Here is a 27,687-nt window from a genome sequence, read left to right as displayed (position 1 = left end):
GGAGCACCTCGCCGGACTAGCTGACTGCCACCGGCGGACCAGCTGCCGGCGCCGGGAGGGAGATCGCCAGGCTCTCGCTTAGCAGTTTTCAGATGGAATGCATTCTTCTCCGACAACCTCTTCCTCTGCAATGCGATGCGTGGTGGGGACTCCCCGGCCATGGACGTGGCACCGAGGGAAACGAGTCGCGCTGCAGGGTATGAGATCAGCACCAACAAAAGTCTGCAGCAAATCCCACAAAATAAGCTTCGTGCTGCACAGTCAGTGCCGGTCAGCTTGTGGACATCTGAAATTCATGCCATCGTCCTTTGATACAATGGAGCTGAATGCCTATACGCCCCCGCACTTTTTGAAATAGATATAAACATGAACCTTCATGACCAAATGCTGCCAACATCAACCAAAAATAGACGCACCAAGAGTCGCCATTCCTCTTCTCGCCTGAGTTGCTATCAAGCCCCAGTAAATACAAAATACAAACAGAGGCTGTCCAAAGATGTTTGGGTCTTATGGGAAAAAGCAGAGCAATGGGCACAAGTAGTGGTCACAACGAGAAGCGACATACACCGAATTCTTTCCCACAACATATCAACTGAAGCTTGAAATCAAATACACAAGCACAATTGTCAGGCAAACAGTTTGTGCTAAGCAACTCGCAAACAACATGACTCCCATGCAACGGGGCAGAATTTATTAAATGAAACTTTAGTCGGAACATGCCAAGCATCGCATCACCGTCAGCTGCAAGTTGTAGTGAACTCAATGAGAAGACGACGATGACGATGATGATGCCTGCACAGAATAATAAGAAAAATCCATGAGTTCCCAGATAGCCAAAAGGACTCTTCATTCTTTCTTCTTTTTCTTTAATCAGACGATTCGGACCCGTAGAGTAGACACAGACTCTTTGTTTTTTTTCTCTCCCAATTTTGGATTAAATTGCCACAACTAGAAGCCTAGAAAAGTATACATGAGTTTACTGCTGCATAGTATAAATTCTCAAACACGCACAATGTAAGCAAAACAGCAAGTAGAGACAGCTGATAATATCGGGGATTTATTAGTTACACTCCCCATGCAAGATCATGATGTATTGCAGGTCCATTTCATCAGAAGGAAAACAAGAATGCTTATACAACAGATAATGACTTGAGTTGCTCAATTAGCTCAAAATAAAATTGTTGACAAGCGGAAATATTAACTAGTTGCTACCTATAAGCTAAGTACACTATAGTTCGTGAAGTGGTAGTTTTACCAATAAAGAAAGCTATAAGGAAACACAGCAAAGAAAGACATGAACAATATAAGCAAACAAATCAATAAAAACACCTCATACTATATAGGAAATATCATTCACACTCCCCCAATGCAAGATCATCATGTAGTGCAGATTCATCTCAAAAGGAAAAAAGAAAGCATGTTCACACAATGGAGAATGAACTAAGCTAATCAACAAGCTCAGCAAGAATTAGTTGACAAGCAGAAATACAAACTAGTTGGTACCTCTAAATGAGACACACTATAGTTCATGTAGTGATAGCCTTGCCAACTGAAATATCCTATAATGATGGCATTAAAATAATTATGCAGTCGCAGCACATGACAGGTGTGTTTTAATCACTACCAGTCACAAACTTAGATATGCAGCAACATATATTTTCGCAGCCAAGCATACTTTCTTCCGATCTGGTTACCAAATTCTAGGAAGTATAATATAATATATCAAAAAAATTATGAAAAGAAACCTGATGGCAGTAGGCATAAAAACTATCGAATGCAACATTGCAAATAAGTGTAAATTCAGAGTACTCAATCAACACCACCTTTTTTTCAGATTCATTAACAAAACGAGCAAAAGCATATTGCTAAGTGAAGACAAGGAATCAGATGCTAATACCTCATGTCCATGTCCATGTCCATGTCCATGTCCATGAGAGTGATCATCATGCCCATCCCAAGGATGGCGCAAGCCCTGAAAGAATTGCACTTATTTAACTTGTATTCAAGAAACAGATACAGTGTAGAACAGAAGTTGACAAAAATAAGAGAGAATATTACCAAGAGCACAGCACCGTCCTGCTTAGCTCTGTAGAAAACCCAAAACCTACAGACAGAAAAATTGGTTATGCTTGTGAGTTGTGACTCGTGAAAATATGCCCAAACTATGCTGTTAGAATATTTGGTGCTTAAACTCTGAAGTCTAAAGATATCTGAGATAATTCTTCATACTTGTGTACTTTTAATATTTCAGGGAAAATCACAGCATTGATAATATGAAGCTCCAGCTACAAAAGAAAGACAGCTTTCAGGCTGGTTAATGAACCTATGCCCAAAGAAAGGGCAAAGCTGGCTTACATGCACAGCAGACTTCAATATCATGCCACATACATTTCTGCAGACCATGCTTATGAAATCATGGCTTTTGTTTGTAACTTGATACAAAATAGATGTGTGGTGATGGAAATGGGATTGTTCAAGTACGAGTACTTACTAGCTAGTTACTGTGTTACGAAATTTCCATAACATGTTTACTGCAGTAGCTGTTTTCAAACCGAACTCCCCAAATGTTCAAAATTAAATATTCATCCTGTAGACATAATTGTGAACCAGGGAACATGCTTTGTTTAACTGGCAAGGGATGTAAAAACAACAGAACGATCAAATGCCTTGAACCGATCTTGTTTGCTGTAAAAATGAAACGACAGTTGAAGCACTGGTCCCCAAACTCTTGCAAGAAAAACAGGGAAATACAGGCATAAAGCCATTGAATGATGTTAGAAAGTTCTCATCAAAGTACCAAGAGCCTAAGGCCTTCCGCAGTGTAGTATCTGAGTGATGCTTCAAATCACTTTTTGGTCTTTGGGCATCACTTCGAGTGGTGCTTGAACACTGCAGCTACTGATGCTCAAAATAAAATTTCTGGCATCGGTGAATGTTGATGCACCGCTGCTTGCTCCTGAAAAGCGGCTGCTGCTGCCGTCAGGAAGAGAAGGAAAGAGCAAGTTAATTCTTTTTATTCTTATATTGTGGGTCCAGCTACAGGAGGAAGTGATGCCTCACGCTGCAGTTTTACAAGCAAAGTTGGCATTGCTTATGACATGACGGTCCAAGCATCACTAGTGAAGCTTCACGCTGTGGAAGGCCTAATAAAGCATAAAAAGTCGGCTTCACCCTTACTAATCGCGCAACGATGGTTCTGGTACGCACAGCTGTCAGTGATGATCACTAGAGCAATCGCAGCTCCCGGATGCTGCAATCGGTGGACAGTCCTAACGAGACGAGATGAGTTAATAAGGCAGTCACCCAGCTCCATTTCCAGATCCCCAAGTCGGGTTTTTGCTACGCGGATTAAGCCTATCGTTGCGCCGGTGCGGGCAGGAAATGGATCGAGACCGCGTCTAACCCCTTGTAATCCCATGGTACTCACGATCCGCGCACGAACAAGTGTCATAAAAAATAGTCCCCAAAGTTTCCCGATCTACCCGAGGCCCACCCGCGAAGACGAACCCCACCGCGGCGTTCCATCCAGTAGATGAGTGCAGGGAGTCACCGGCGGCGGCATCCAGGCAGCCTTGAATCAGCCGAGGGGGGGGGGGGGGGGGGGGACACCGGATCGAAGGAGAATGAGGGATGGAGAGGGAATTGGGGACGAGCGGGGCGGGTGTACCACATGACGGCGCAGAGGCCCTTGCCGGCGACGGTATGCCAGCGCTTGTTGTGCGGGATGGTGTAGCCCTTGTAGGTGGTGCCGCCGTGCGCGCCGCCGCCGCCCATCGCCTCCGCCTCGGCCGGTTCTCGCCTCGTTCAGGCGTCGGCGTGCTGGTGGTGCGCGTCGTGTGTGTAGTGGGCACTGGTCACGCCTCTGGATCTGCCATCCATTTCGCTTCGCTGGTTGCTGGGCTCTTGGGCCTCTTGAATTTTAGTGGGAGGAAGATGAAAAGCCCATAGTCTCTATTGGGCCGTCGGGAGCAATTAAAGTTACTGGAATCGGTTAAACAGCGGAATCCAATACATCTTTCAAAAGATATTTTCTGCCCCGCCTTTCAATGTAATATTACATTTGTTGGATCACTTCACCCAAACCCTAGACCAACGTCGCCCCTGCCTCCGCCATTCGGCCCGGCGGTGCGCGCCGCCCCTACGACCTCGTTGTGTCGCCGTCGGGTTGGGAGGTGGAGGGAGCGTCCGCCAGCGAGGTCGCCGGCGGGCGGGGTTGGCGATCGAGACCAGCGACGAGTTAGGGCTCTGGAATTGCCAGGGTTCGAAGCTACAGTGGTCGCCGGCGTTACAAAAGAGGGTCAGGGGAAGGAACCGCCGGGCAGTGGACGGTGGTGCGATGGGTGGGCAAAGGGACACCACCGGCCGGGGTGGTGGCTGCCGGCGGCGTCGGCGCCACCGGTCAGGGTGGAAGCCGTTGTGGGCCTTGATGGGCTGGAAGATCGCTTGCTTATCCATCTTCTGAAAGCCATACAGGGAAGCTCCCTAAATAGGTCTAAGGCCGTTCCGGCAAGCCTTTGGGCAGTTGGTACTTCATGCATTTTTTTCTTTTTTTTTCCTCTTTTTGTTGGTCAAGCAAAAGAAGAAGGCGAAAAGATGAAGAGGAAGGTGGTGATTTTGGAAGGAAAATGTCAGTCATGAGAACCTTTTTCAGGAAGCAGCAAGAACACGTAGGAAAAGTCTGCCACGCTTAGTAATAAATGAGTTACAAGTGAAGGAGCAGGAGCAATGATCGCAAAAAAGGCCGGACCAGGATGATCACGGAGAGGGAGCAGACATCGGCAGTCGGTGTTGCATTGCTTGCACACACGACGAGCTCGGTCGATTGATCACGGGGAGCAGTAGAGAAGAGCTAGGAACAACGGAGGATGTAGGTCCCATGGCCGTCGTGGATCGATGGGATTCGTTGGAAAGCGACACCGTGGTCGGTGTACAGTGTCCTACTTGACCGTAAACACTACAGTACATGCTCATGTGATCCCTAAACCCCAAGGGGAGGAACGAAGAATCATCGGTGGTAGACTGGTAGGCTGCCACGTACGTCGCTGCTGCGTTGTACTCCTATAATAGCACGTGACGCTACTGACAACATCCGCAGCTCAGAGCTCACCATGACCGTCAGAGAAGAGAACCATGCGGTGCCGTGAAGGGTTTGTGCTTGTCAGCGACGATGAATCTTGTCCCTCCATTCCATCCAAAGCCACAAACATATATTGTTTTTCGAGGAATGACAAACATATATTTGAATTGTGAGATCGGCCGGCACATTGGCCAGCAAGGAAATTCGCTGATACAAGCATCCATCACTGCATTATAGTGCAGCGCACCTAGCATACTTTCTTGCATTGGTTCGTGCAGCCTTGGATCTCTTCAGCCATAGCTAGGGTTGAAAACGGTCGGGAAATCCCGTTTCATTCCGCTCCGATGTCTACCTGCTCGTTTTCATATTTCCGGACAAATATGGAATTGGTGTGAATTACGGGATGTTAAACAGGATGGAAACGGTTTGGTTTGTATTCCGATCGTTTTCGTATTTCTCGTATTTTATCGGGATATTTCGCTTTTAATTCTGCATTATACCATTTTTACGTGTGCGGCTATGACTATGAATTTTTTAAATCTTCTATGTTAGTGCAAGCTTATGAGTTGCGACTATATATTGCACTACTATGTGTGTGGTTGTGAACTTGTTTGTGAGGTTGTGAATTATTATCATAGTTTATAATTACTTGTGTTATTATCATTTGTTTATTGTTTTCATGTACTCATGTCCGGTTTGTTGGATGATTGGATATCGTACGGATCGGTGTGTTTTTGTTTTGCTTTTCGTAGACCGTTTGTTTTTTATACATATCCGTTTGAATTAGTTCGTTTTCGATATCTCAGAAGTTCATATTTGTTTCCGTGTTTGACTATTTCGTTTTCGATACCATTTTCGTATTTCAATGAAAAGTAAAAACAGTAATGGGATTATACTCCCAACCGATCTCGACCGTTTTCAACTCTAGCCATAGCCCATAGGTTTTCTGTTCTGTTTCTCTCTTCGATTCTCTTCAACAACCAACTCTCCATCACAATTCAAGCAAATTACACGCTGGTTGCTGGGCCCTTGGGCCTCCTGAATTTTGGTGGGAGGAAGATGAAAGCCTAATAGTCTCTATTAGGCCGCCGAGTGCAATTAAAGTTACTGGAATTGCCTAAACAGGCCTAGCCCGTTCTGGCAGGCCTTTGGGCAGTTGGTACTTCATGTCCTTTCCCCCCTTTTTTCGGTCAAGTAAAAGAAGAAAGCGATTAGATTAGGTTCAGTTCATGATGCTTTTTTGCTGAAGCTCAAGCTTCCATGGCAGATTCAACAGCCATGTGGACTCAAGGAATGACAAGAATTCAGCTGGGCAGCGACTCGTCTAACCTAGTTTCTGCCCTGAAGTCAAATGCCTTTTATCTATCACCGGCTGGTGTTTTGCTTAGGGAGACAAGAAAATTGATCCCAATAGATTTTGTTGATGTTATTAAGATCTTGTTGTCCAGGCAGGTGGAGAACTTCAACGCCACCAGGGCCAAGTTGGTCGCCGTGGCGGGCTCCGGCACGGTGAACGCCCAGCTCGTGGTAATAAGGCATGGCTCTAATGCTCTCTTTACAATTCTATTTGGCTTTTAATTTTTTAATTCAAAATTGAATAAAATTAGAACCCGGTCCTTTAGAATCTTGCCCTTAAATTATCTAGACAAAAAATTAAAGCCCTTTACCACCCTACGGTGCTCTTCAAGTCCATCTTCCTCGTCGGTGTCGACGGCAACGACATGTTGGTGTTTGCGGCCACGCGGTAGTCGCGGAACAGGCCGGCTGCGCAACGCCAGAGCACGCCACCGTGCTCTTCGCCGACCTCCTCTCCAACTGCTCGGCCACCATCACGATACCCAATCATCTATCTATCGCTAGATTGCTTCTGATTGATCATGGTAATTCGCTTATATTACGTGCGAATGCATGCGTGCGTGCAGGAGCTGCACGCCATGGGCGCCAGGAAGTTCACCACCACCAACCTGGAGCTACTCGGGTGCGTGCCGGCGCTGCGGGCGCTCGACCCAGCGGGCGCGTGCGTCGACGGCGTGAACCAGCTCGCTGCCGGCTTCAACGGTGCGTTCCGGCCGCTGCTCGCCGGCCTCGCCCCCCGGCTCCCGGACCTCTCGTCTACTCCCTCGCCGACTCCTTCGGGCTCACGCGAGACACCTTCGCGGACCCGCAGGCATCGGGGACACCGACATCGCCGGCACGTGCTGCGGCAGCGGGCGGCTGCACACCGAGGGGAACTGCCTGCTCAACTCCATGGTCTGCTCCGACCGCGACCACCCCCCTTCCAGCGGGGGCTCCTATATACATCTTGCTGAGATGATTAAGCAAATCATCTATAAAGCCCATTAAAACTCAATTAATATTGAACTAGTATTTTAAAAATATTGAATTAGTATTTTGAAAATATTGAAATGGTATTTTGAAAATGTTGGAACTTAACATTACCACTTTCTTCTCCGGCAGTGGTGGCCGGCGGCGGGGCAGGGCAGGGCAGCGGCGTGGAGCAGGCAGCGCGCAGGAGCGGCGGCGGTTGCAGCCGGAGGCGGTGGCCGGCAGCGGGGCGCGGCAGCGGCGCGTGGAGCTAGCGGCGCGCAGGAGTGGCGGGGCGGTTGCAGGTGGCGGCGGCAGCGCGCAGGAAGGCCGTGACGGCGGGTGCAGGCAGCGGCGTGCCGGAGACGGCGGCGGCGCGGTCCCCTGTGGCGGCGGGTTCACGGGAGGGGATGGGGAACAGGAGGGTTAGGGTTGGACTGGGTAGATTCAATGGATGTAGATTGTTGCACGAATCTCAAACAGTGGAAGGTGAGGGAGAAAAAAAAAATCTTCCGGAAGATATATAGGATTGGTGCTTTCCAGCGGACCTCTCTTTTCACGGCCCAGGCATTGTAAATGGCCCGGCCCAGTACACCACGCCAATGAACTTCATGCAGCTGGCCCAGTCCAGTTAATACATGACTTGTATTGTAGTCATGACACTACTGACAAATGTGCTCATGGTACACTGCGTAGTGAGCCGCAACCTGTTAGCAGAAGCAGGGGATCGGATATAGAGAATTGGGATTGGGAGGAAGCAATTGGATTGGGAGGACAGCTTGAACGATATGTTCAGAGTTCTGTTACATCCTGTCCTCTTCCTCACGTGTCTCTCGCTTTTAAACTACTTTGCCAGACGCAGCTGGCCATCGAGCTGTCAGACAGCAAGTCTCTCACGCTAGCGATTTGGGCTACTTCCACTCCGGCCCATGTACACGAGCATTAGGCTTCCTTGTACGCATTCCTCGGCGCGGTACGTCTGCAGCTTCAGGTGGCGTAGTAGTAGCAGTACTGACATCCCCCCCCCTTGTAAAGGGCCTGCTTGTTCCAGAGCAGGCGCCCGTGGAAATTGCTGCTTCAAGCAATCCAGGTTCTCCCAGGTTGCCAAGGAAACCGGCATGCTGGACTATTTCACCAAGACCTCCGGAACGGGATGATCACCAGGAGCAAGCCTGGTCTGCAAGATGCGTTCAGGTATCTGAAATGCAGCAGTATCATCAGGAAGACTCACCGACACAGGATGAGAGGCAGGTACAGCTTTCTTCAATTGAGACACGTGGAACACCAGGTGGATCGTGGCAGAAGATGGTAATTGGAAGCGATATGCAACAGCGCCAATGCGCTCCAGGATAGTGCAGGGGCCGAAAAACTTGAAGGCCAGCTTTTGATTGGAGCGTGGAGCCAAAGAGGCTTGGACATATGGTTGAAGCTTCAAGTATACAGACTCACCAACTGCAAAAATCCATTCAGAGCGATGCTTATCAGCTTGGGATTTCATGCGCTGTTGGGCACGGAGCAAATGCTGCTTGATCAGTTGCTCCATAGTCTGACGTTGGGACATCCAGTCAGTCAACTCGGACACAGGGGAAGCAGTAGCAGACTCAAGGCTAAAGTGGCGAAGATGGTAACCGTATAGTGCTTTGAATGGAGTCATGTACAAGGCAGAGTGGCAGCTCGTGTTATACCAATATTCAGCTAACTGCAACCATTGACCCCACTGAGAAGGACACGAGTGCACAAAACATCGGAGAAAGGTCTCAATACACTGGTTGACTCTCTCAGATTGGCCATCCGTCTGAGGATGGTATGCAGAGCTCATGTTAAGAGTAACTCCAGCGAACTTAAAGAGATGGCGCCAAAAATTACTTGTAAAGACTTTGTCACGATCACTCACTATTGTTGTTGGTAATCCGTGAAGTCGATAAATCTCAGAGAAGAAAAGCTTGGCAACACTGACCGCAGTGAATGGGTGACTCAATCCCAAGAAATGACTATACTTGCTGAATTTGTCGACAACCACCAAGATGCAGTTCCATTTGCCTGATCGTGGAAGCCCTTCAATGAAATCCATGGTGATGATTTGCCAGGCGCCAGATGGTACCGGTAAGGGCTGTAGAAGACCAGGATACCTAGAGCGATCCGGCTTTGCCTGCTGACAGATAGTACATCCAGCAACAAATGTCTGAACCGTCTTCTTAAGACCCGGCCAAGCGAAAAATTGTTTGAGCTTCCTCAGGGTCACAGGAATGCCAGAGTGGCCACCCAATGGAGAAGAATGAAGGGCAGCTATGACCTTGTATTGGAGTGAAACATTGGTGCCCAACCATATTCTATTCTTGTAACGTAGGACACCATGAACCAATGTAAAGTGGGGAACAGCATCAGCTTTGACTGACAGCTTGGTGATTAGGTCAGAGGCCATGGAATCAGACTGATAGCCAAGGACCACCTCTTCCAGCCATTGAGGTGTGCAAGAAGTTACTGTCATGCAGTCAGATGTGGGGTGAGGTCTCCTGGACAGTGCATCAGCAACACTATTATCCACTCCCTTTTTGTAAACAATTCTGTAAGAGAGACCCAATAATTTGGTGAATACCTTTTGTTGCCAGACTGTGTGCAGCCTTTGCTCATTCAGGTGAACTAATGCTTGTTGGTCAGTGTAAATAAGAAACTCAGATTGTTGCAAATACATTCTCCACTGCTCAATGGCAAGCAAGATGGCCAAGTACTCTTTTTCATATGTTGAGAGAGCTTGATTTCTGACACCAAGTGGTTTGCTGATAAATGCCAAGGGGTGTCCATTCTGAAGCAGTACTGCTCCCACTCCATCCTTGGAAGCATTTGTTTCCAGACAAAATTGTTGTGTGAAGTCAGGAACTGCTAACACTGGTGCTGATGACAAGGCCTGTTTGAGCAGATCAAAGGATGTGGTATGCTCTACTGTCCAGACAAACAAGGTGTTCTTCCTCAGCAAATCAGTGAGAGGTTTGGCAATAATGGCAAAGTGCCTAACATACTTTCTGTAATATCCAGCTAGGCCAAGGAAGCTTCTAAGTTGTTTCACATTTTCAGGAATGGCCCAAGTCACAATGGCCTCTACTTTCTTGGGATCAGTGGCAACACCCTTGTCAGAAATGATATGGCCCAAATAAGAGATTTGCTGTTGTGCAAAAGTGCACTTAGATATTTTCACATACCACTTGTCCTGCCATAACAATGTCAACACTTGTCTGATGTGCTGAACATGTTCCTCAAATGTAGCACTATAGATTAGGATATCATCGAAAAAGACAAGGACACACTTCCTCAACAGTGGTGATAATGTCACATTCATTGCTCCTTGAAATGTACCTGGTGCTCCACACAATCCAAAGGCCATGACTCGAAATTCATAGTGGCCAAAGTGAGTCTGGAATGCTGTTTTATGCTCCTCACCTGGTTTCAATATGATCTGATGATATCCTGCATTCAGGTCTAATGTTGTAAACCAACGTGCCTGAGCCAACTCATCCATCAATTGATCGAACACTGGTATAGGGAAACGGCTTTTAAGAGTAAGGGCATTTAGATACCGATAATCTACACAAAACCTCCAGGACCCATCCTTCTTTCTTACGAGCAACACTGGAGAAGAAAAAGCACAAACACTTGGCTGAATGAGACCCTTAGCCAGCATTTCTGCCACCTAATTTTCAATTTCTGTCTTTAGGGAGGGATGATATCTATAGGGACGTACATAAACAGGTTTAGCACCAGCAATGAGAGGAATAACATGATCACAGTATCGAGGAGGTGGAAGCTCAGAAGGAGGAGAAAACAAGTTCTCAAACTCCTACAACGGGGAAGCAATAGGAGCAGGTAATTGACTACTAGGATGTGGAGAAGCAGGTGTGGATGAGGAGGTGAGGTAAAGCTCACTAATGCGGACTAGCAGCTCTGAAGGCATATCATCCAATAGACCCTGAATGAGCAAGGAATAGACAGCCATTTTAATTTCCAGTGAACCTTCATTGGACTGAATGCTTCCAACCAATCCATGCCTATAATCAGATCATAATGAGGCAATGGCAAGATCTTAAGATCAGCAGAAAACTGAAACCCCCCCCATAGACCACTGAGCATTCCTGACAAAGGAAGAGCAGGTAAACTGTTCCCCATTAGCAACTTGGACAAGCATAGGAGAAGCCACTGGGCTGACTGCAGCCAACAAGTTAGCAATCTTTTGACTCAGAAAAGAATGTGAACTGCCAGAATCAATGAGAACCAACAACTCATGGCCTTGAATAGAACCTGCCAATTTCATGGTACGAGGTCCCTCTGATCCCGAAGCAGCATGGACAGAAAGAGTGAGAAAAAGCTGATGCTGAAAGGAAGACTGGGAGTGCACTGAGGCTGTATCATCAAGTGCTTCCAGATTGAACAAATCCAAGACCTCTTGCATAGCATGCAGCTGAATAGTGGTAGAGCACACATGATCACGACCCCATTTCTCAGCACATTTGATGTAGAGCCCTTTAGCTCTTCTGAAAGCACGAAGAGCACGCAGTTTCTCTTCGGCAGACTTGCCATCACAGAGCTTCTTCTCTTCAGGGTGGACAGGGACCGACTGCTTGTCAGCCCCAGGTGGCAGAGGTAATGGCTGAGCCCCCTTGGGCGAAAACTTGGAAGAAAACCCAACATCAGGCTTCTTATACTCACGGCGACGAGAAGAATCAGTCAACTCTTCCTGCAAAATGGCAAGAGAATAGGCAGTATCGAGGTCTTTTGGGCGTTGAACAAGCACTATAGCACGAATAAACCATCTACGAAACGCATGGTGTAGTACAAAGGATCAGTCACATGACCATAGGCCGTCAATTGATCAACCAATTTAGAGAACTGCTCAACGTATTCAGAAACAGGGCCCGACTGCCGCATATGAAACATCTGACGGATAAGAACCTCCTGCTGCTCCCGACCGAATCGATCTAACAGCAACTGAGTAAATTCATCCCAAGTCGCGGAGCGGAGCCGCTTCTCCACAGATTGGAGCCAGTGAGCGGCCGCCCCAGAAAAATGCATAGTGGCGAACTTGACGCGCATGCTAGACTCGAATGTAAACATCTCAAAGTAGTTCTCGCACCGAGAGACCCACAATTTCGGGTTCTCGCCATCGAAGGAAGGAAAGGGAACCTTAGGAATGCACTCGATCCAGTACTACCAACAGTAAGAGAACTCGATCTAGCTCCCCAAGTAGAAGGCTGATGAATTATGCACGGAAAAGGAGGTGGAGGAGGAATCGACTCACCCTTGACCGGGGGAGGGGTGAGGGTGGTGACAACCCCGTACCCATCCGCCCGGTGATTGTCTGCAACGTGGTGCCCGTTGGGCCGGCTGGCAGGATCTCCGGCAGGAAGGCGCGCCGACGCCAGCTCGAACTGGGAGAGGACCAGTGTGGCCTACCTCGTGCTCACGGACGGGGCGGTCCCAGTACTTGGTGAGTTTGCGGACCTCCAACTTGAGATCGTCAACCAGGCCGTCGATACTTGGCCGCCATTCCTCCAGGGAGGCGGCGACGGACTCGATTTTGGAGATGCGTTCATCCTTCTGGGTCTCGAACTCAGCGAACTTCTGGTCCCAACCGGTGGCGGCTTCAGTGAAGCGCTTGTCCAGAAGAGCGGTTTGTTCGGCGAATTGCTTCTGGATCTCGTCGAGGATCAACTTGGTGTCGGGATTCATGGCGCCCTGCCGCTTCTGCAGACGGGTGAAGTGGCTGTGTTGAGGAAAGGAATCCAGGACTCGATGATTGTCTCTGATACCAGATATGTTAGCAGAAGCAGGGGATCGGATATAGAGAATTGGGATTGGGAGGAAGCAATTGGATTGGGAGGACAGCTTGAACGATATGTTCAGAGTTCTGTTACATCATGTCCTCTTCCTCACGAGTCTCTGTGTATCCGTAAAACAGTGGTAAAAAAAAGTCACATCAGACACTGTGGTATACTATAGAATTTTTTGTTTATGGTAATTGTTGTCCTACCATGACCTAACTATGCTCAAAAGATCCGTCTCGTCGTGTACATCAAACCTATACAATTAATTTTTTTATTTATCTACATTTAATGCTCCATGCATGAAATAATATATTTGATGTGATAAGTGAATAGTGAAATTTGGAGAGAGAAATTTTGAAAATGAACACAGCCTTTGCCGGACACAGCTGGCCATCGAGCTGTCAGACAGCAAGTCTCTTACGCTAGCGATTTGGGCTACTTCCACTCCGGCCCATGTACACGAGCATTAGGCTTCCTTGTACGCGTTCCTCGGCGCGGTACGTCTTCAGCTTCAGGTGGCGTAGTAGTAGCAGTACTGACACAACCGCAAGGAACAAACAGCCCGAGCTGCCGTCCAAACAGAAACAAGGTTCAAGCTGCTGTTCGTGAAGGATAGCTTTAGCAGCAAGCTGGAGGATGAAGATGAGCTCACGGCGCAGGTGGAGACGAGGATGAATAATGGACACTGTGACCTTGCGGACCAGTCAGGTTGCTTCCATGTTTGTTTGCCTCCTCTACCTGAGTTCGTTTGCCTCCTATTTCAGGCTTCCATTCATCGTGCGAGCCCCCTCCTCTACCTGAGTTTGTTTGACTCTAGACTGATGCTGGGACGACATGCTCCCAATGTCCAACCCAATTGCGACCGTAGATTTGTAGTAGTAGGAAGCAGCATCAGTCCACAGCCTAATTGCAGTAGTCAGATTTGCTCCGCTCGGCACATGCTCCCATCCCAGATCACCGTTGATTCACCTCCACGTTCCCGATCCGTGCAGAGAGCCCTTTTTCAACCGGGTCTGTTCAACCATGCACCGAATCTAATCCACAATGTCGTTTCCCAGGGAATTGACGGGCCATCAGCTTGCTCAGCTCGATATCTTGGACCTGCACACACGGTATTCAGGGACACGCCTCCTGGTCCCATCGGCCGCGCCGGTCGGTCAAAAGATTCGCCAACCAACCACCATGAACCAAGCTCCACCCGCCACGAAGCCGCGCGCGTCCCAGTTGCTCAAGCTTGTAGTCTCTCCCCCCAGTCCTTCGCGCACGTGGTGGACGAACGCGAGCTCTTGCCGGCCCGTCGCGCTCTGTTCTACAGTAGTGTTCTGCCCGCCCTATAAATCATCCCGCACCTCCTCGCTTGTTCTCCCGCAGCTGCCGACCACCGAGTCCAACGAGAAGACGCGATCCAACAACCACGCCGATCGAGAGCGATCTCGATCGATCGCCGGACAGACGCCGCCGCACGCCCGCAGCTCGGTCCGTCCAGCCATGGTGTGGAAGAGGAAGAGCGGCGGCGGCGGGGACGAGGAGGAGAGGGTGCCCAGGGGCCACGTCCCCATGGTGGTGGCCGGCGGAGGCGAGCGCGTGTTGGTGCCGGTGCGGCTGCTCAGCGACCCGCGCGTCGCGGAGCTGCTGGAAATGGCGGCGCAGCGGTACGGGTACGGCCAGCCGGGCGTGCTGCGGGTGCCCTGCGACGCGGGGCGGTTCCGCCAGGTCGTCGACGGCGCCATGCAGAGACTAGTAGAGCTGCATGGCCACGAGATGGGAGGACGCGCCCCCCATGTGTGCGGCGACAGTGCTTGTAGTCTTGTACTCCTACCAGATGATTGATTAGCTTAATCTGTGATAGGATAGATCGACCATATTTCCTAGATGTAGGGAGCTTACCAATGAATGATGATTCTTATTAGCTGATATTCTCCGTTGTTGAATAAACGGTGCAAATTAGGTGCGGATACCTGCTCAGGACTTCTAAAATGAAAACTGCAGTTTCTCTACACTTTTGTGAGCACATAATGCACCATCAAGTAATGTGAAAGCTGCCCCTGAAATTTTTGCTTCTTCCAGTAGCTACTTCGATTCGAGGCTTAAATTTCTGCTGCAGGCCTGTAGTCGATCGGTTACTCGACCGTTTGGTGTGCGAACCTTCCAAAGTTCATCTCTGTATTTACAAACGTCTGCAGGTTGCAAGTGTGACGGAACCGCCAAATTAAAACTCTAATTAAGCATAATGACTGTCATTTGAACACATCGGGCTCATTAGCTTAACGGCTTAATTTGGCGATCCTTTCTCAACCCACGTCCCGATCGAAACATCACCGATAGTCCCACGCGAAGGTGGGCGTAGATGGTACAAGCACGACACATATATAGAAATACAACAAATATACATACGATTTCACCTTAAATTTTACAAACCCCGTTTGAATACCTCCATAGTTTATAAACTTTACACTACCGAAATTAGAGTTCGAGTAGGGAAAAGGACATACAACTACCAAAAGTGTAACCTCGGAAGGTCCCTAACTAAACATCCGGCTCCGCAACCTCCCATCCCTCTGTGTCCCGACGGATGAACTTGACGCAGCAGGGACAGAAGTCTACGTATGCGTGTCCTGAAATAATTGTGGCAACAAACCTTGAGTATACTAATACTCAGTAAGGCTTACCCGACCAGTGGGTATAACTTAGCCCACATATCTAAACATGCAAGGCTTTTGGCTGGTGGTTATCTTGCAGAAAACAGCGACTAAGTTAATTCCTCACTTTCCTTATTTTAGCCCAAGTTCTATATAAATTAACAGAGTCTTATATTTGCATAACCAAATCTAGAGCAAACATAGTGGAGCAATAAATAATAAATCATATGTTCATCAACATAGGTATAATCATTATTCCATCACAACACTACGCTGCGACGCAGTGACCAAGGTGCTCAAATCCAAGAGCGACTGACGGCGAATCGATTCGATTTAACCTTGCAAGGTGGACCTAACCAACACGGCACGCATTAGCCCCGTCGGACCACACGCACCAACCCTTCCCCTCCCCGCCTCGAACTACAGAACCACCCCACCTTCATATAGTCAGCCGAGCTCAACGAGAGACCACCAAAAGTAAACATATGCATCCCGTTTCTCCGCGACTACTCGACTCGCCCTAAGGGGTGGTGATGAAGTTCTGTACTTTCGAAGCGAGGCAGTACTAGGCTTACCGGTTTCGACTACCTCCTACTCCCGGCATGCGGTTAGTACAGTTCAAACATGATCAGCAGGGCCAACAACGGCTCGGTCCTTAACCGACACAGGCGAAACTACACTTCTCCCGCCCGGTCTCAGATTCTATTCTTTCTTTCATTCCAAGACTTTCATCCATAAATTAGTAACTCATATCTGGAAACATAAAACTATCCTATATCTCGCGAGTAACCAAGAATTACTCGACTTCTACCGAACCCTATCTAGCATAGCATTTCTATCGTCCTATACATACTAGTACAACTCAAGGACACCTAGGGTTTATGCAACTAGGGTTTCAAACAACTCCTAAACGTATTGCATAAGTAATAAATACATATATAGGTGTCATAATTTAAATTAATAGGGTGTGCACCGGGGCTTGCCTTCGGGCTGCTGCTCAAAGCTGGGGTTAGACGGGCCTTGGGCCGGGTTCTCACACCTCTCCTCTTGGGCTTGCGCCGGCTGCTCCTGCGGTGCCGCAATCACTTCAAATACGGCGCCCTCAGCTGCGGATGCTACACGTATGCATATGAAATAAATGAGTGCAGCTCAATGATGTAAATATTTTACTTCAACTGGAACGCCCTGCGGACTGTCCGCGCCCAAGTGGCGGACCGTACGCCATACCATTCTACCGACCTACCAGAACCAATTATCTCTCTGGACAAACTTCAATCCATACGGCGGACTGTCCGCTCACCCTTTGCGGACTGTCCGCAATACACCTACGCCAACCCACCAGAGACAACAACGCCTCTGGACCAATTTCTAATCCTACCGGCGGACTGTCCGGCCCCCCTTGGCGGACCGTCCGCAGTTCATTTATCCAGTCCACCAGAGACGGCAACGTCTCTGTACAAAAGACTCTACGGCGGACTGTCCGCTCTCCAATAGCGGACCGTCCGCAGCTCAATCCTGCGAACCCCACCAGAGACAACATCGTCTCTGGACAAATTTCAAGTTTCAACGGCGGACCGTCCGCTCTCCTATAGCGGACCGTCCGCAGTTCAGTTATGCTAAACCACCAGAGACAACATCGTCTCTGGACGAAATCTAATCTGACCGGCGGACTATCCGCACCTCCCAAGCGGACCATCCGCGATACATAACTTTTGACCCGCGCCACAGGCGGCAGCAAGTGCGGCGGCGACGGCGGCGGCCATTCACCGGCGCCGGCGACACACCACAGAAGGGGAAAAAGACCGGGGAGCACAAGGAACTCACCACGAATCCATTCCCGCAGTCGGTTCGAGCGGAGGACGACCGGAGAGGTGGATCGACGGTGGAGCAAAGCTTCAAGCACCTCCAATGGTGACCGGCGGTGGTTGGGCGATTCCGGCCGGGGAGAAGCCGGAATGGGGGTTTGGGAAGGTGGAGGAGGTGCCGGGGAAGGTTCTCGCGCGAGGAATCGAGGTTTGGTGGCCGGAGGAGGGAGATCGACGGAAGGGGGCGCCGACGGGGTGAGCGCACGAGCTCCGCTCGGCTCTGGTCGAAGTGAGGAGGAAGAGGAGGAATGACAGGCGAGTCCCACATCCATCCAGATAAATATCTGGATGTTGTCTGGACGGACCGTCCGCCGACCCCGAGCGGACCGTCCGCGAGGCAGGTGTTACAGCAAGCACAATAATTCTTCCCACGTGAATCAGATACTGAGATACAGGTTAGATTAAGACCTTTCTGTTTAGTTTTGGCAGGAATCTGCTACGAGCGGGTCCTACGATTTTTCTCCACACTCTCACCTCCACGTGAGCTGCCGAGGTCGACTGTTGCATTGGGCTCGCTTCTAGTTAGCATTGGGTTGAGCAGTGTAGACGGCCGCTCCGTCGCAGCTTAATGTACATGCTCGTAATCCAATTATAATAGCAAATCGTGTTCGTACACTCTTGCCGTAACTTACTGGTTGCTCAATTCTTCTTCAAACTGCAGTTTATGTACAAAGGTACGTAACAGAGGTGGACGTGATTTATTACTTAACAGGGAACTTTAATCTTCAGTGTTAATCTGATAGCCGAGAAAGAATTAGTGAACAAACTACGCAGTAGAAAAACAGCCTAACCTTTTCGATGCGCTAGGCAAGCATCAGCATCACTTTGTAGAGACCTAAGAACGAACTTGACCCAATAAATTAATAACTTTTCCAAAAGCATCTCAGTTGTGGTGGTATAGCCAACTTACAAAAGTCCCTCGGATAACATAATATTAACTTGAAGCTAAGCACGTTCTTTCCGTGCATCACGTGCAACATGTTTGGATTTCCTTGCCATCTGCTCATCTCGTGCTTCAAATTTCTCTCCAGGGTCCCACGCACGATCAATTCTCCAGAAATTCCATAGCTCCGTAGCGCGATCACGGAACAACGCACAGTTCTTATGACTTTGTCATGGGGATTGAGCTTTGTGTGTGAACCAAAAAACCCCCCACACCTCTTGCCGCCTTGCCGGAAATGTTGGGGCATCTTGGTCGCAGAAAAATTGCGCAGAGGGAAGGCGCGCGGCATCCGGGCTCGTCGCAGTTGCTCAAACCGTGGTCTTCTTCCCGGCCGCCCGCCAGAAGCGTCCAATCTGAAGAGCGACAGCGCGTGGACGGACGCGAGCTCCACCGATACTCCTCATCTCTCACCCGGCCCGCGGTGTCACGCTTGGCCTCCCTATCTATATAAACCCGGCCACCTCTCGGCTCTATCTCGGATCCTCCGCAGCTGACGACCGAGGTGGCGAGCCCGTGAACACCGACCTGAACCACCCGCAGTCGCAGCCTCGCAGCAGCCGAGCACCGGCCGGGCGCGGCGCGATGGCGTGGAAGAGGAAGATCGGCGGCGGCGGCGGCGAGTCGCCCTCCCGGGCTGCCGCCGGCTCCGGCGAGGAGGAGAAGGTCCCGAGGGGCCACGTCCCCATGGTCGCCGGCGGCGGCTGCGGCGAGGGGGGAGAAGGCGAGCGCGTGCTGGTGCCGGTGAGGCTGCTCGGCGACCCGTGCGTCACGGAGCTGCTGGACATGGCGGCGCGGCGGTACGGGTACCGCCAGCCGGGCGTGCTGCGGGTGCCCTGCGACGCGGGGCACTTCCGCCGCGTCCTCGACGGCGCCGCGCAGAGGTGCGGGACCAGCTCCGACTAAAAAGGCTGGCCAAGCTGCGACGGCGAGGACGACGCCCCGGCCCCGCGGCGGGCTAGCATTTTATCTGTACAAAAACAGATGAACTTTGTTAGATAGATCAAATTCTTTAAAGAATATACTACTCATTTTTATTAGTGGCAATGTGCCTGTCAGGACTTCTCGTGGCTAAGCACGCTCTGGTGACGCGGAAGGCGAATGGGCCGTAAACCATTTGAGTGTAAAGCCCAAAGACGAGACGGATTGAATTTGGGCCTACCGGCCGGCTGTGACCGGAGTAGTTAAATACTCGTGGGGGATAACAAAGAACAGAACAAACATTCTATCCTGGAAATTCTCTGATTCCCTCTGATTCTTTCTCTCGATTGCTTCTTCTTCCTCTCCGGCGGACTTGTACCCTGACATCTGGTATCACGAGCCTCTCGATTGGGAGCCCAATTTTTTTTCCCAATCCAGTTCCGTTCCTGCAGCCGCCGTGTCGTTCCCCAATAGTGTGGCCGCTTCGCCGGTGCCTCTTCCAAGCTCGGCGCCCATGCCCCGCCACCGACTTCCAGTCGGCGGCGGCCACCGCATAGCGCCAGTTAGCCGTTCCGGCGCCGTCGCCCACTCCCTATCGCGCCGCTTAGGTTGTAGTGCAGGAACGTGACTCGGCTGCGCCCTGGCTCCGCGCAAGGCCACGAGGTTCGAGTCGCAGATGACTACCTCCATGGACGAGCTCACGAAGAGGTTCGACGGGTTTGAAGCCGTGATGACGAAGATGCTCGACAAGCTTTCGGGCCTCGAGGAGTGGCGCTCCACCGCGGACGCGACGATGGCCAAGCTGCTGTCCTCGACTACCAACACCGCGTCGCCTACACAACATTCGGAGCAAGCGCTGCCCTCCTCCTCGCGACCACCTCTGCTGCCCGTTCGCCCGACGACAGCACCGCCGCACCCGTCCGCGCACAACTTCAACCCGTTCGACCTCAATTTGGCTCCACCCCAAGACATGTGCCCATCTGCATCGTCTTCGGAGCGGCCCAGCGGGCACCACGTCGACCACCACCACCGGGATGTTTGCGGTGGGATTCTCGGATCCCATCCGCCACACCCGGTCACGGGTATGTTTCCTGAGCCACCTCCTCATCGTATTGATCACCACTCTGTTGGTCGTTCACCTCCTCTGCCCAAACTAGATTTCCCCAAATTTGACGGCGAAAACCCTAGGTTGTAGAGAGATCGTTGTGAGATGTATTTCAATGTCTATGGGGTGAGTGAGTCCTCGAAAACTCGTTTTGCCGCTCTGAATTTTTCGGGCACAGCGGCCTCTTGGCTCCATTCTGTCGAGTGTAAGGGACGCATTTCAGATTGGGACCAGTTCTGCACCTTAGTTTGTGATTGCTTTGATCGTCACCAATACCAAACCCATATGAATCAATTTAATGCTCTTAAGCAGACAGGCTCAGCTGAGGAGTACTATAATAGGTTCATCGAACTTTCCCACCACATCTTGCTTTACAACCCGGCTTATGATCATGTCTTCTTTGTCACTCGTTTTTTGCATGGTCTTAGAGATGAAATTCATTCTGCAATTACCCTACACCGCCCCAAAGATGTGGAGACTGCTAGTGCTCTTGCACTTTTGCAGGAATCAGAGTTGGAGCTTAGCAAGAAGAAGTTTCCATCCAAGCATGATAATGGCTGTTCTGTCAAATCTCTTGTTAAGTCTGGGTATTCTTTTGACAAAGGGAAGCAGAAAAGTGACACCAAGTCATCTGAAGATTCTAAACCCAATGATAAGCTGGATCTTCTTAAAGCTTATCGCAGAGATAAGGGTCTCTGTTTTAAATGTGGTGAGAAGTGGAGTAAACAACACCAATGCCCTCAACAAGCGCCTTTGCACATCATTGAAGAACTGTTGGAAGTCCTGGATCATTTTGATGGTGATACCTCTGATGATGGGGATCTCTGTAGTCCAGTGGACTCTTCTCTCATGGCTTTATCTACTACTTCTGTGCCAACCCAAAAGAAAATAAGAACAATGCAGTTGCAGGGTTTCATTGGTAAGCAAGAAGTACTTATTTTGGTTGACTCAGGGAGTGTTTCTTCTTTCATCAGTGAATCGGTGGTCCAACAGCAAAAATTGTCTGTGACACCGATATCTTCAGAACATTTTGTTGTGGCTGATGGGGGTTCAGTTAGCTGTTCTGGATTGGTAGAACAGTTGCAATGGTGGACTCAGGGGCATTGTTTCACCCAGGATATGCGAGTTTTAGCTTTGGGCAGTTTTGACATTATTTTGGGAGCTGATTGGTTGGATGATCATAGCCCCATGTGGGTGCATTGGCAACAGAAGAAAATGAGGTTTATGCATCAAGATAAGAGGATCATGTTGCAGGGTCTGAAGCCTGACACCATAAACTGTCGACCTATAGCCTGTCACAAGTTCAAGGGTCTCCTCAAAAGGAAAGCACTAACACATATTGTCCAGTTACAACGTGTACCATTATCTGCAGGACAGTCGGATACCATTGCAGTTGTGTCTGAACCAGTTCCATCTAATGTTGTTCCTCCTGAGATTCAGACAGTGTTGGACACCTTTCCTCATGTGTTCAAGGACACTACTGCTCTACCACCACAGCGTCGGTGTGATCACACTATTGACCTGCTTCCAGGTGCCCAACCAGTTAATGCTCGACCTTATCGTTTTCCACCAGATCAAAAGGATGAAGTGGAAAAACAGTTAAGAGAAATGCTACAAAAAGGATTAATCCGAACCAGTTCCAGTCCTTTTGCCTCCCCGGTCTTATTGGTACGAAAGAAAGACGGCTCATGGCGATTTTATATCGACTACCGAAAGTTGAATGTTGTCACTGTCAAGAACAAACACCCCATGCCCATTGTGGAAGAGTTGCTTGATGAATTAGCTGGTTCAGCATGGTTTTCTAAATTGGACTTACGCTCAGGCTATCATCAGATCAGGGTGGCCCCTCAAGATATCCACAAGACACCATTTCGTACCCATCAAGGCTTGTAAGAATTTGTGGTGATGCCCTTTGGCTTGACAAACGCACCTGCAACCTTTCAAGGCTTGATGAGTGAGGTGTTTGCTCCCTTGTTAAGGAAAGGGGTATTAGTATTCATGGATGATATTCTCATTTATTCACCTACATTGGAGGATCATGCTTGTCTGCTAACAGCTGTGCTTCAGATTCTGCCAGACAACAATCTTTTTGCCAAACCATCCAAATGCTCATTTGCACATAACAGTATAGAATACCTGGGACATGTTATCTCCAGCAATGGTGTCTCTACTGATCCTCGCAAAATCCAAGCTGTCAAGGACTGGCCAGTTCCATCAAACATTAAAGATGTGAGGGGATTCTTGGGCCTTACTGGATATTATCGTCATTTCATCAAACATTATAGCTTGATCAGTCGGCCCTTAACCTTATTACTCAGAAAAGGTACACCCTTTGTTTGGTCTGTCACCACTCAAGAAGCTTTTGACCTGTTGAAACAAACCATGGTAACTGCTCCTGTCTTAGCTTTACCACAATTCAACAAGTCCTTTACAGTAGAGACTGATGCTAGTGAGATAGGTTTGGGAGCAGTAGTTATGTAGGATAGCCATCCCATTGCCTTCTTAAGTCAGACTCTTAGCCCTAGAAATGCAGCATTATCTAATTATGAAAAAGAATGTCTTGCCATTTTGATGGCTGTTGACAAGTGGAGAACCTATCTGCAGGCTCAACCTTTTGTTATTCGTACTGATCATAAAAGCCTCTTACACTTGACTCAGCAGAAGATTCATACCAAGATTCAGCAAAAGGCCTTGCTTAAGTTGATGGATTTAGATTACACTATTCAGTACAAGAAAGGAATAAACAATGATGTTGCAGATTCCCTATCTAGAAGGCCTGTTTCTACTCTCATGGCTATCTCTCTGTGTACTCCCACCTGGCTGGAACAGTTACAGGCTGGTTATGCTGATGATGATTTTACAAAGCAACTCTTAACTGAGCTCAGTCTATCTCCTGCCAATGACAAGGGCTTTCAGCTGCAGAATGGTGTGCTCAGATATAAAGGAAGGGTCTGGGTTGGTAACAAAAATGTGGCTCAGAATCATATATTACAAGCTCTGCATGATAGTGGAATAGGAGGACACTCTGGTTCCAATGCTACTTATCAGAGAATCAAACAATTGTTTGCTTGGCCTCAACTTAAGGATACTGTCAAGAAATATGTTGCAGCTTGCACAGTATGCCAACAGGCTAAAGTGGAGCATGTCAAGTCCCCAGGACTCTTGCAGCCATTGCCAGTCCCAACTGCAGCTTGGCAAGTGGTGTGTATGGGTTTTATTGAAGGTCTTCCAAACTCACATAACAAGATAGTGATCCTAGTGGTGATTGACAAATTCTCCAAGTATGCACATTTTATCCTGATGTCTCACCCATACACTGCTCTCTAGGTGGCACAAGCCTTCTTAAATCTGGTGTATAAACTTCATGGTCTCCCTTCAGCAATTATTTCTGACAGAGACCGTGTGTTCACCAGTCGAGTATGGCAAGAACTTTTTCGTTTAACAGATACAAAACTCCTCGTGAGCTCATCCTACCATCCACAAACTGATGGTCAGACCGAGCGATTGAACCAATGTTTGGAGAACTTTCTCAGATGCTTGGTGAATGCGTGTCACAGAAAGTGGCTTGATTGGCTTCCACAAGCAGAGTACTGGTACAACACAGCTTTCCACACAGCATTGGGCAAAACTCCGTTTGAAGTTCTCTATGGATAGTCCCCTCGCCACCTGGGTATCTCTGATCCTTCATCTTGTCAGGCTCCAGACTTGGAGGATTGGTTACAGGAACGCAACATGCTTGACAAGTTAATCTATCAGCAATTGCTACGTGCTCAGCAACGCATGAAACATCATGCTGATAAGAACCGTTGTGAAAGAACTTTTGCAGTCGGTGAATCAGTATACCTGAAGTTTCAACTCTACGTCCAATCCTCAGTGGCGCCACGCAGTAATCAGAAACTATCTTATCGCTTCCTTGGACCCTTTAAGATTGTGGCTAAAGTGGGTGCTGTGGCTTACAAGTTGGCTCTTCCTCCTGATTGCAAAATCCATCCCGTGGTGCATGTTTCCCAACTTAAGAAGCATATTCCCGCCGACACTCAGGTTAGCTCTGATCTGAGTTCTGTCAGTACTGATCCGTTTGTTGAGGTATCTCCAGTGGCAGTGTTGGACCACAAGCTGGTTGCACATGCGGGCGCGGTTGTTCCTCGCGTCAAGATCCAGTGGTCAGGTATGCCTTCAACACTGGCTACCTGGGAAGATGAAAATGATTTGCGTCGCCGTTTTCCTTCTGCTCCGGCTTGGGGGCATGCCGGGTTTCAAGGGCGGGGTTATGTCAGGACTTCTCGTGGCTAAGCACGCTCTGGTGACGCGGAAGGCGACTGGGCCGTAAACCATTTGAGTGTAAAGCCCAAAGACGAGACGAGTTGGATTTGGGCCTACCGGCCGGCCTGTGACCGGAGTAGTTAAATACTCATTGCGTAGGGAATGGGGGATAACAAACAAGAGAACAAACATTCTATCCTTGAAATCCTCTGATTCCCTCTGATTCTTTCTCTTGATTGCTTCTTCTTCCTCTCCGGCGGACTTGTACCCTGACAGTGCCCCGTGGCGGGAACTCTTGTTTCAACGGTGCTGCTTCTCCCCTATACTCCCTCCGTTCCAAATTACAAATTATTTCAAGAATTTTGGAGAGTCAAAATTTTTTAAGTTTGACCAAATTTATACAACAAGATAATAACATTTACGATACCAATTAAGTATCATTATATTCTTTGTTAGTTATATTTTTATAGTATATCTATTTGATGTCATAAATCTTTGTATTTCTCCCTATAGTTTTGGTTACTCCCTCCGTTCCAAATTATAAGTCATTCCAAGAATTTTGGAGAGTCAAAGTTTTTCAAGTTTGACCAAATTTAAATAATAAAATAATAACATTTATGATACCAATTAAATATCATTAGATTTTTTGTTAACTATATTTTCATAGTATACCTATTTGATGTCATAAATTTTTGTGTTTCTCTTTATAATTTTGGTCAAATTTTGAGATGGTTTGACACTCCAAATTTCTTGAAATGACTTATAATTTAGAACGGAGGGAGTACAAATTTTTTTACTATTTTTATTGGACCCTGCTTCGTTGCTGCGAGGGGGGAGAAGGCGAGCGCGTGCTGGTGTAATTTATTCTCCCATATCAGTTCTACGGGGTCATCAATCTGTTGACTGCTGGTCTCCGGCTGCTATCGTGGCAGAGAGACTTTTGAAATCTCAGAGACTTTGACGGTCCTCACCTCCTCCGGAGTACACCCATAGGAAAACGAGAAGAGGGCCGCTCGCATCGCCCCACGCGGCCGCCCCTCTCCCGACCGCCGCCTGCCGTTGCGCTGTTGCCCGAGAGAGGCTCCGAAAGTTCGTGGGCTCCCAATGAAGGCGGCGGCGCGGCTCTCTCGCCTTCCTCTGGGATTCCGCGGCGGGCGCGGCCACATCGGTCCCGACGGACCTCCCCGGCGCCGGTGGCCCCTGCGGCGGCGGCGGAGGCTGGGGGACTCGGATCCGGCCCGCCCTCGACTGGATCTGGAGGCCGCGCGGAGGGGGTGCCTGTCTGTTGCTGGTGGGTGGAGGTAGGCGTCCGACGGCGGGCGGCTGCAGATGCGGAGGCGCGAGGGGCGGCGGCGTTCCGTGCAGTGGCGTGCGGGATGGCTACAGTGGAGCCTCGAGCGGTGGCGCGCGGGACGGCGACGGCAGCGGGGACTCGTGCGGGGGCGCACGGGATGGCTTCGGCGGTGGTGGTGGCGGCCTGTGCGAGCTCCCGCGCCGGCCGTGGGGCTGTGGGCGGCCGAGGTGGGGGTTTCTTCGGCACTTGCTGCCCTGGGCTAGGTTTCCGAGGGTGATGTTGGCGACATGCTGCGTGTGGGCAATGGGAGCGGAGCTGTGCTCGGTGGCGTTCCCTTCTCTCCTCCTCGACGGCGCTGCAGGAATGGCGCCACCATGGTGGTGGGGGCTGGGTGGCTTGTGTTGGGCGCGTCCAGCACTGGGTACGCTCGTGGTGCTATGGTGGCGCTTCGGGTTGTTCCGGGCCTCCTCTTCAGCAGGGGTGTTGCGGGGCAGGGAGTGAGCTGCTGTCACATGGTCGTGAGCATGCTGCAGGTCTGGGGTTCAGTCGGGCGAAAGCCTCCACCGACACCCCTGTCCGTGGCGATGGTGGCGGCGTCATTGGGGCGTCGTTTTCCGAGTTGGGATGCCATTGTGGAGTACCCTGCCCAGCAGCACGGGGTTCTCGGGGTGAAAACCCTATCCAACTATGGACGAGCGACGACGGCGTCATTGGCGTCGTGCCCTTCTTGGAGGCGTCGTTTTCTGAGACCCATCTCGGCTTGTAGTAGTGTTGGTGGTGTTTTGTTTGGGGGTGTTGCCCGGGCGCAACGGAGGTGGAGGTGCACTGGTTACATGCTAGCGGCAAGGTGCAGAGGGCCCATGGGTGTTGGAGGCCTTGGACTGGTGCGCATGGTGCGGTGGTGATCCCGGTGATGGCTTGGCGAAGGTGAGGCTCTCAATGCGGTTTCGGTGGAAAAGATCCTTGGCTGGGCAGTGTCCAGTATGGCGGGCGGCAAGGTCCCTGTACACTTTAAGGTAGTTGCTTCTAAGGAGTATGAGGCGGTGGATGAGGAGATACCCCATGCATTGAGTGTTAAAGGTGGCTGCACTGGTGCTGCAGCGGGAGTGTTCTACTGAAGCAATGTTGGAACTGGGAGATCGACGGTCGTGTGTGTGCGGCATGAGGATGACAACCCGGTGGTGGAGGAGTTCTGGTTTGCCGCTCATGATTGCAGCAGGTTGCGGCTTTTGGCGTGGCACGGCGTTGGCGACGATGGCGTAGTTCTTCGTGGCTTACTTTTGGCTCCTCTCCCAGGTTGTGGCGGTGTAGCATTTTGTTGTGTGCGTTGTCTGCGTGTGTTATTTGTGTGGAGGTGGTGTTTGCTTCGGCGCGTGATGTACAATTGCTTCTTTTTCTTAAATGACATAGCAGTGCTCCTGCTTTCTTTTCAAAAAAAAAAGAAATCTCAGAGAATTTGCTATCAT

At 49.6% G+C, this 27,687-nt stretch overlaps 3 protein-coding genes across 6 annotated transcripts; 2 read left to right on the top strand and 1 right to left on the bottom strand.

Annotated features, from left to right (window-relative positions):
* Positions 1-407: 407 nt before the first annotated feature.
* On the bottom strand, positions 408-3,884 carry LOC120690765 (NADH dehydrogenase [ubiquinone] 1 beta subcomplex subunit 2-like). 4 transcript variants are annotated; one of them, XM_039973563.1, is made up of 4 exons: positions 3,668-3,884; positions 2,059-2,104; positions 1,897-1,972; positions 408-788 (listed from the first exon to the last, which is right to left on the bottom strand). In XM_039973563.1, the coding sequence occupies exons 1-4, from the start codon at positions 3,772-3,774 to the stop codon at positions 760-762; spliced, it is 258 nt and encodes an 85-aa protein (XP_039829497.1). In that variant the 5' UTR covers positions 3,775-3,884; the 3' UTR covers positions 408-759. The 4 variants fall into 4 exon arrangements, with proteins under 4 accessions (XP_039829497.1, XP_039829496.1, XP_039829498.1 ...); XM_039973562.1 differs by having other exon boundaries at positions 408-792; positions 1,898-1,972; XM_039973564.1 differs by having other exon boundaries at positions 408-794; positions 1,906-1,972.
* Positions 3,885-14,574: 10,690 nt separating this feature from the next.
* On the top strand, positions 14,575-15,193 carry LOC120692480 (auxin-responsive protein SAUR71-like). The gene has a single exon (XM_039975789.1). It carries the CDS (start codon positions 14,683-14,685, stop codon positions 15,022-15,024), a length of 342 nt encoding a protein of 113 aa, XP_039831723.1. The 5' UTR covers positions 14,575-14,682; the 3' UTR covers positions 15,025-15,193.
* A 3,828-nt stretch (positions 15,194-19,021) lies between these two features.
* On the top strand, positions 19,022-19,869 carry LOC120692603 (auxin-responsive protein SAUR71-like). The gene has a single exon (XM_039975971.1). The coding sequence runs from the start codon at positions 19,224-19,226 to the stop codon at positions 19,542-19,544; it is 321 nt and encodes a 106-aa protein (XP_039831905.1). The 5' UTR covers positions 19,022-19,223; the 3' UTR covers positions 19,545-19,869.
* Positions 19,870-27,687: the final 7,818 nt, after the last annotated feature.

The sequence above is a fragment of the Panicum virgatum genome, chromosome 9N, assembly GCF_016808335.1.
Source record: "Panicum virgatum strain AP13 chromosome 9N, P.virgatum_v5, whole genome shotgun sequence".
NCBI classification, from domain to species: Eukaryota; Viridiplantae; Streptophyta; class Magnoliopsida; order Poales; family Poaceae; genus Panicum; species Panicum virgatum.
The sequence above is the reverse complement of the archived record's forward strand: the minus strand, read 5'-3'. Positions and strand labels throughout refer to the sequence as shown.

Coding starts and splice junctions, on each gene's coding strand:
- LOC120690765 (XM_039973562.1), bottom strand. CDS start 3,774: ATGGGCGGCGGCGGCGCGCACGGCGGCACCACCTACAAGGGCTACACC. Junction 2,105..3,667: donor GGCCTCTGCGCCGTCATGTG/GTACACCCGCCC, acceptor TTCTGTCTGTAG/GTTTTGGGTTTTCTACAGAG. Junction 1,973..2,058: donor AGGACGGTGCTGTGCTCTTG/GTAATATTCTCT, acceptor CAATTCTTTCAG/GGCTTGCGCCATCCTTGGGA.
- LOC120692480 (XM_039975789.1), top strand. CDS start 14,683: ATGGTGTGGAAGAGGAAGAGCGGCGGCGGCGGGGACGAGGAGGAGAGG.
- LOC120692603 (XM_039975971.1), top strand. CDS start 19,224: ATGGCGTGGAAGAGGAAGATCGGCGGCGGCGGCGGCGAGTCGCCCTCC.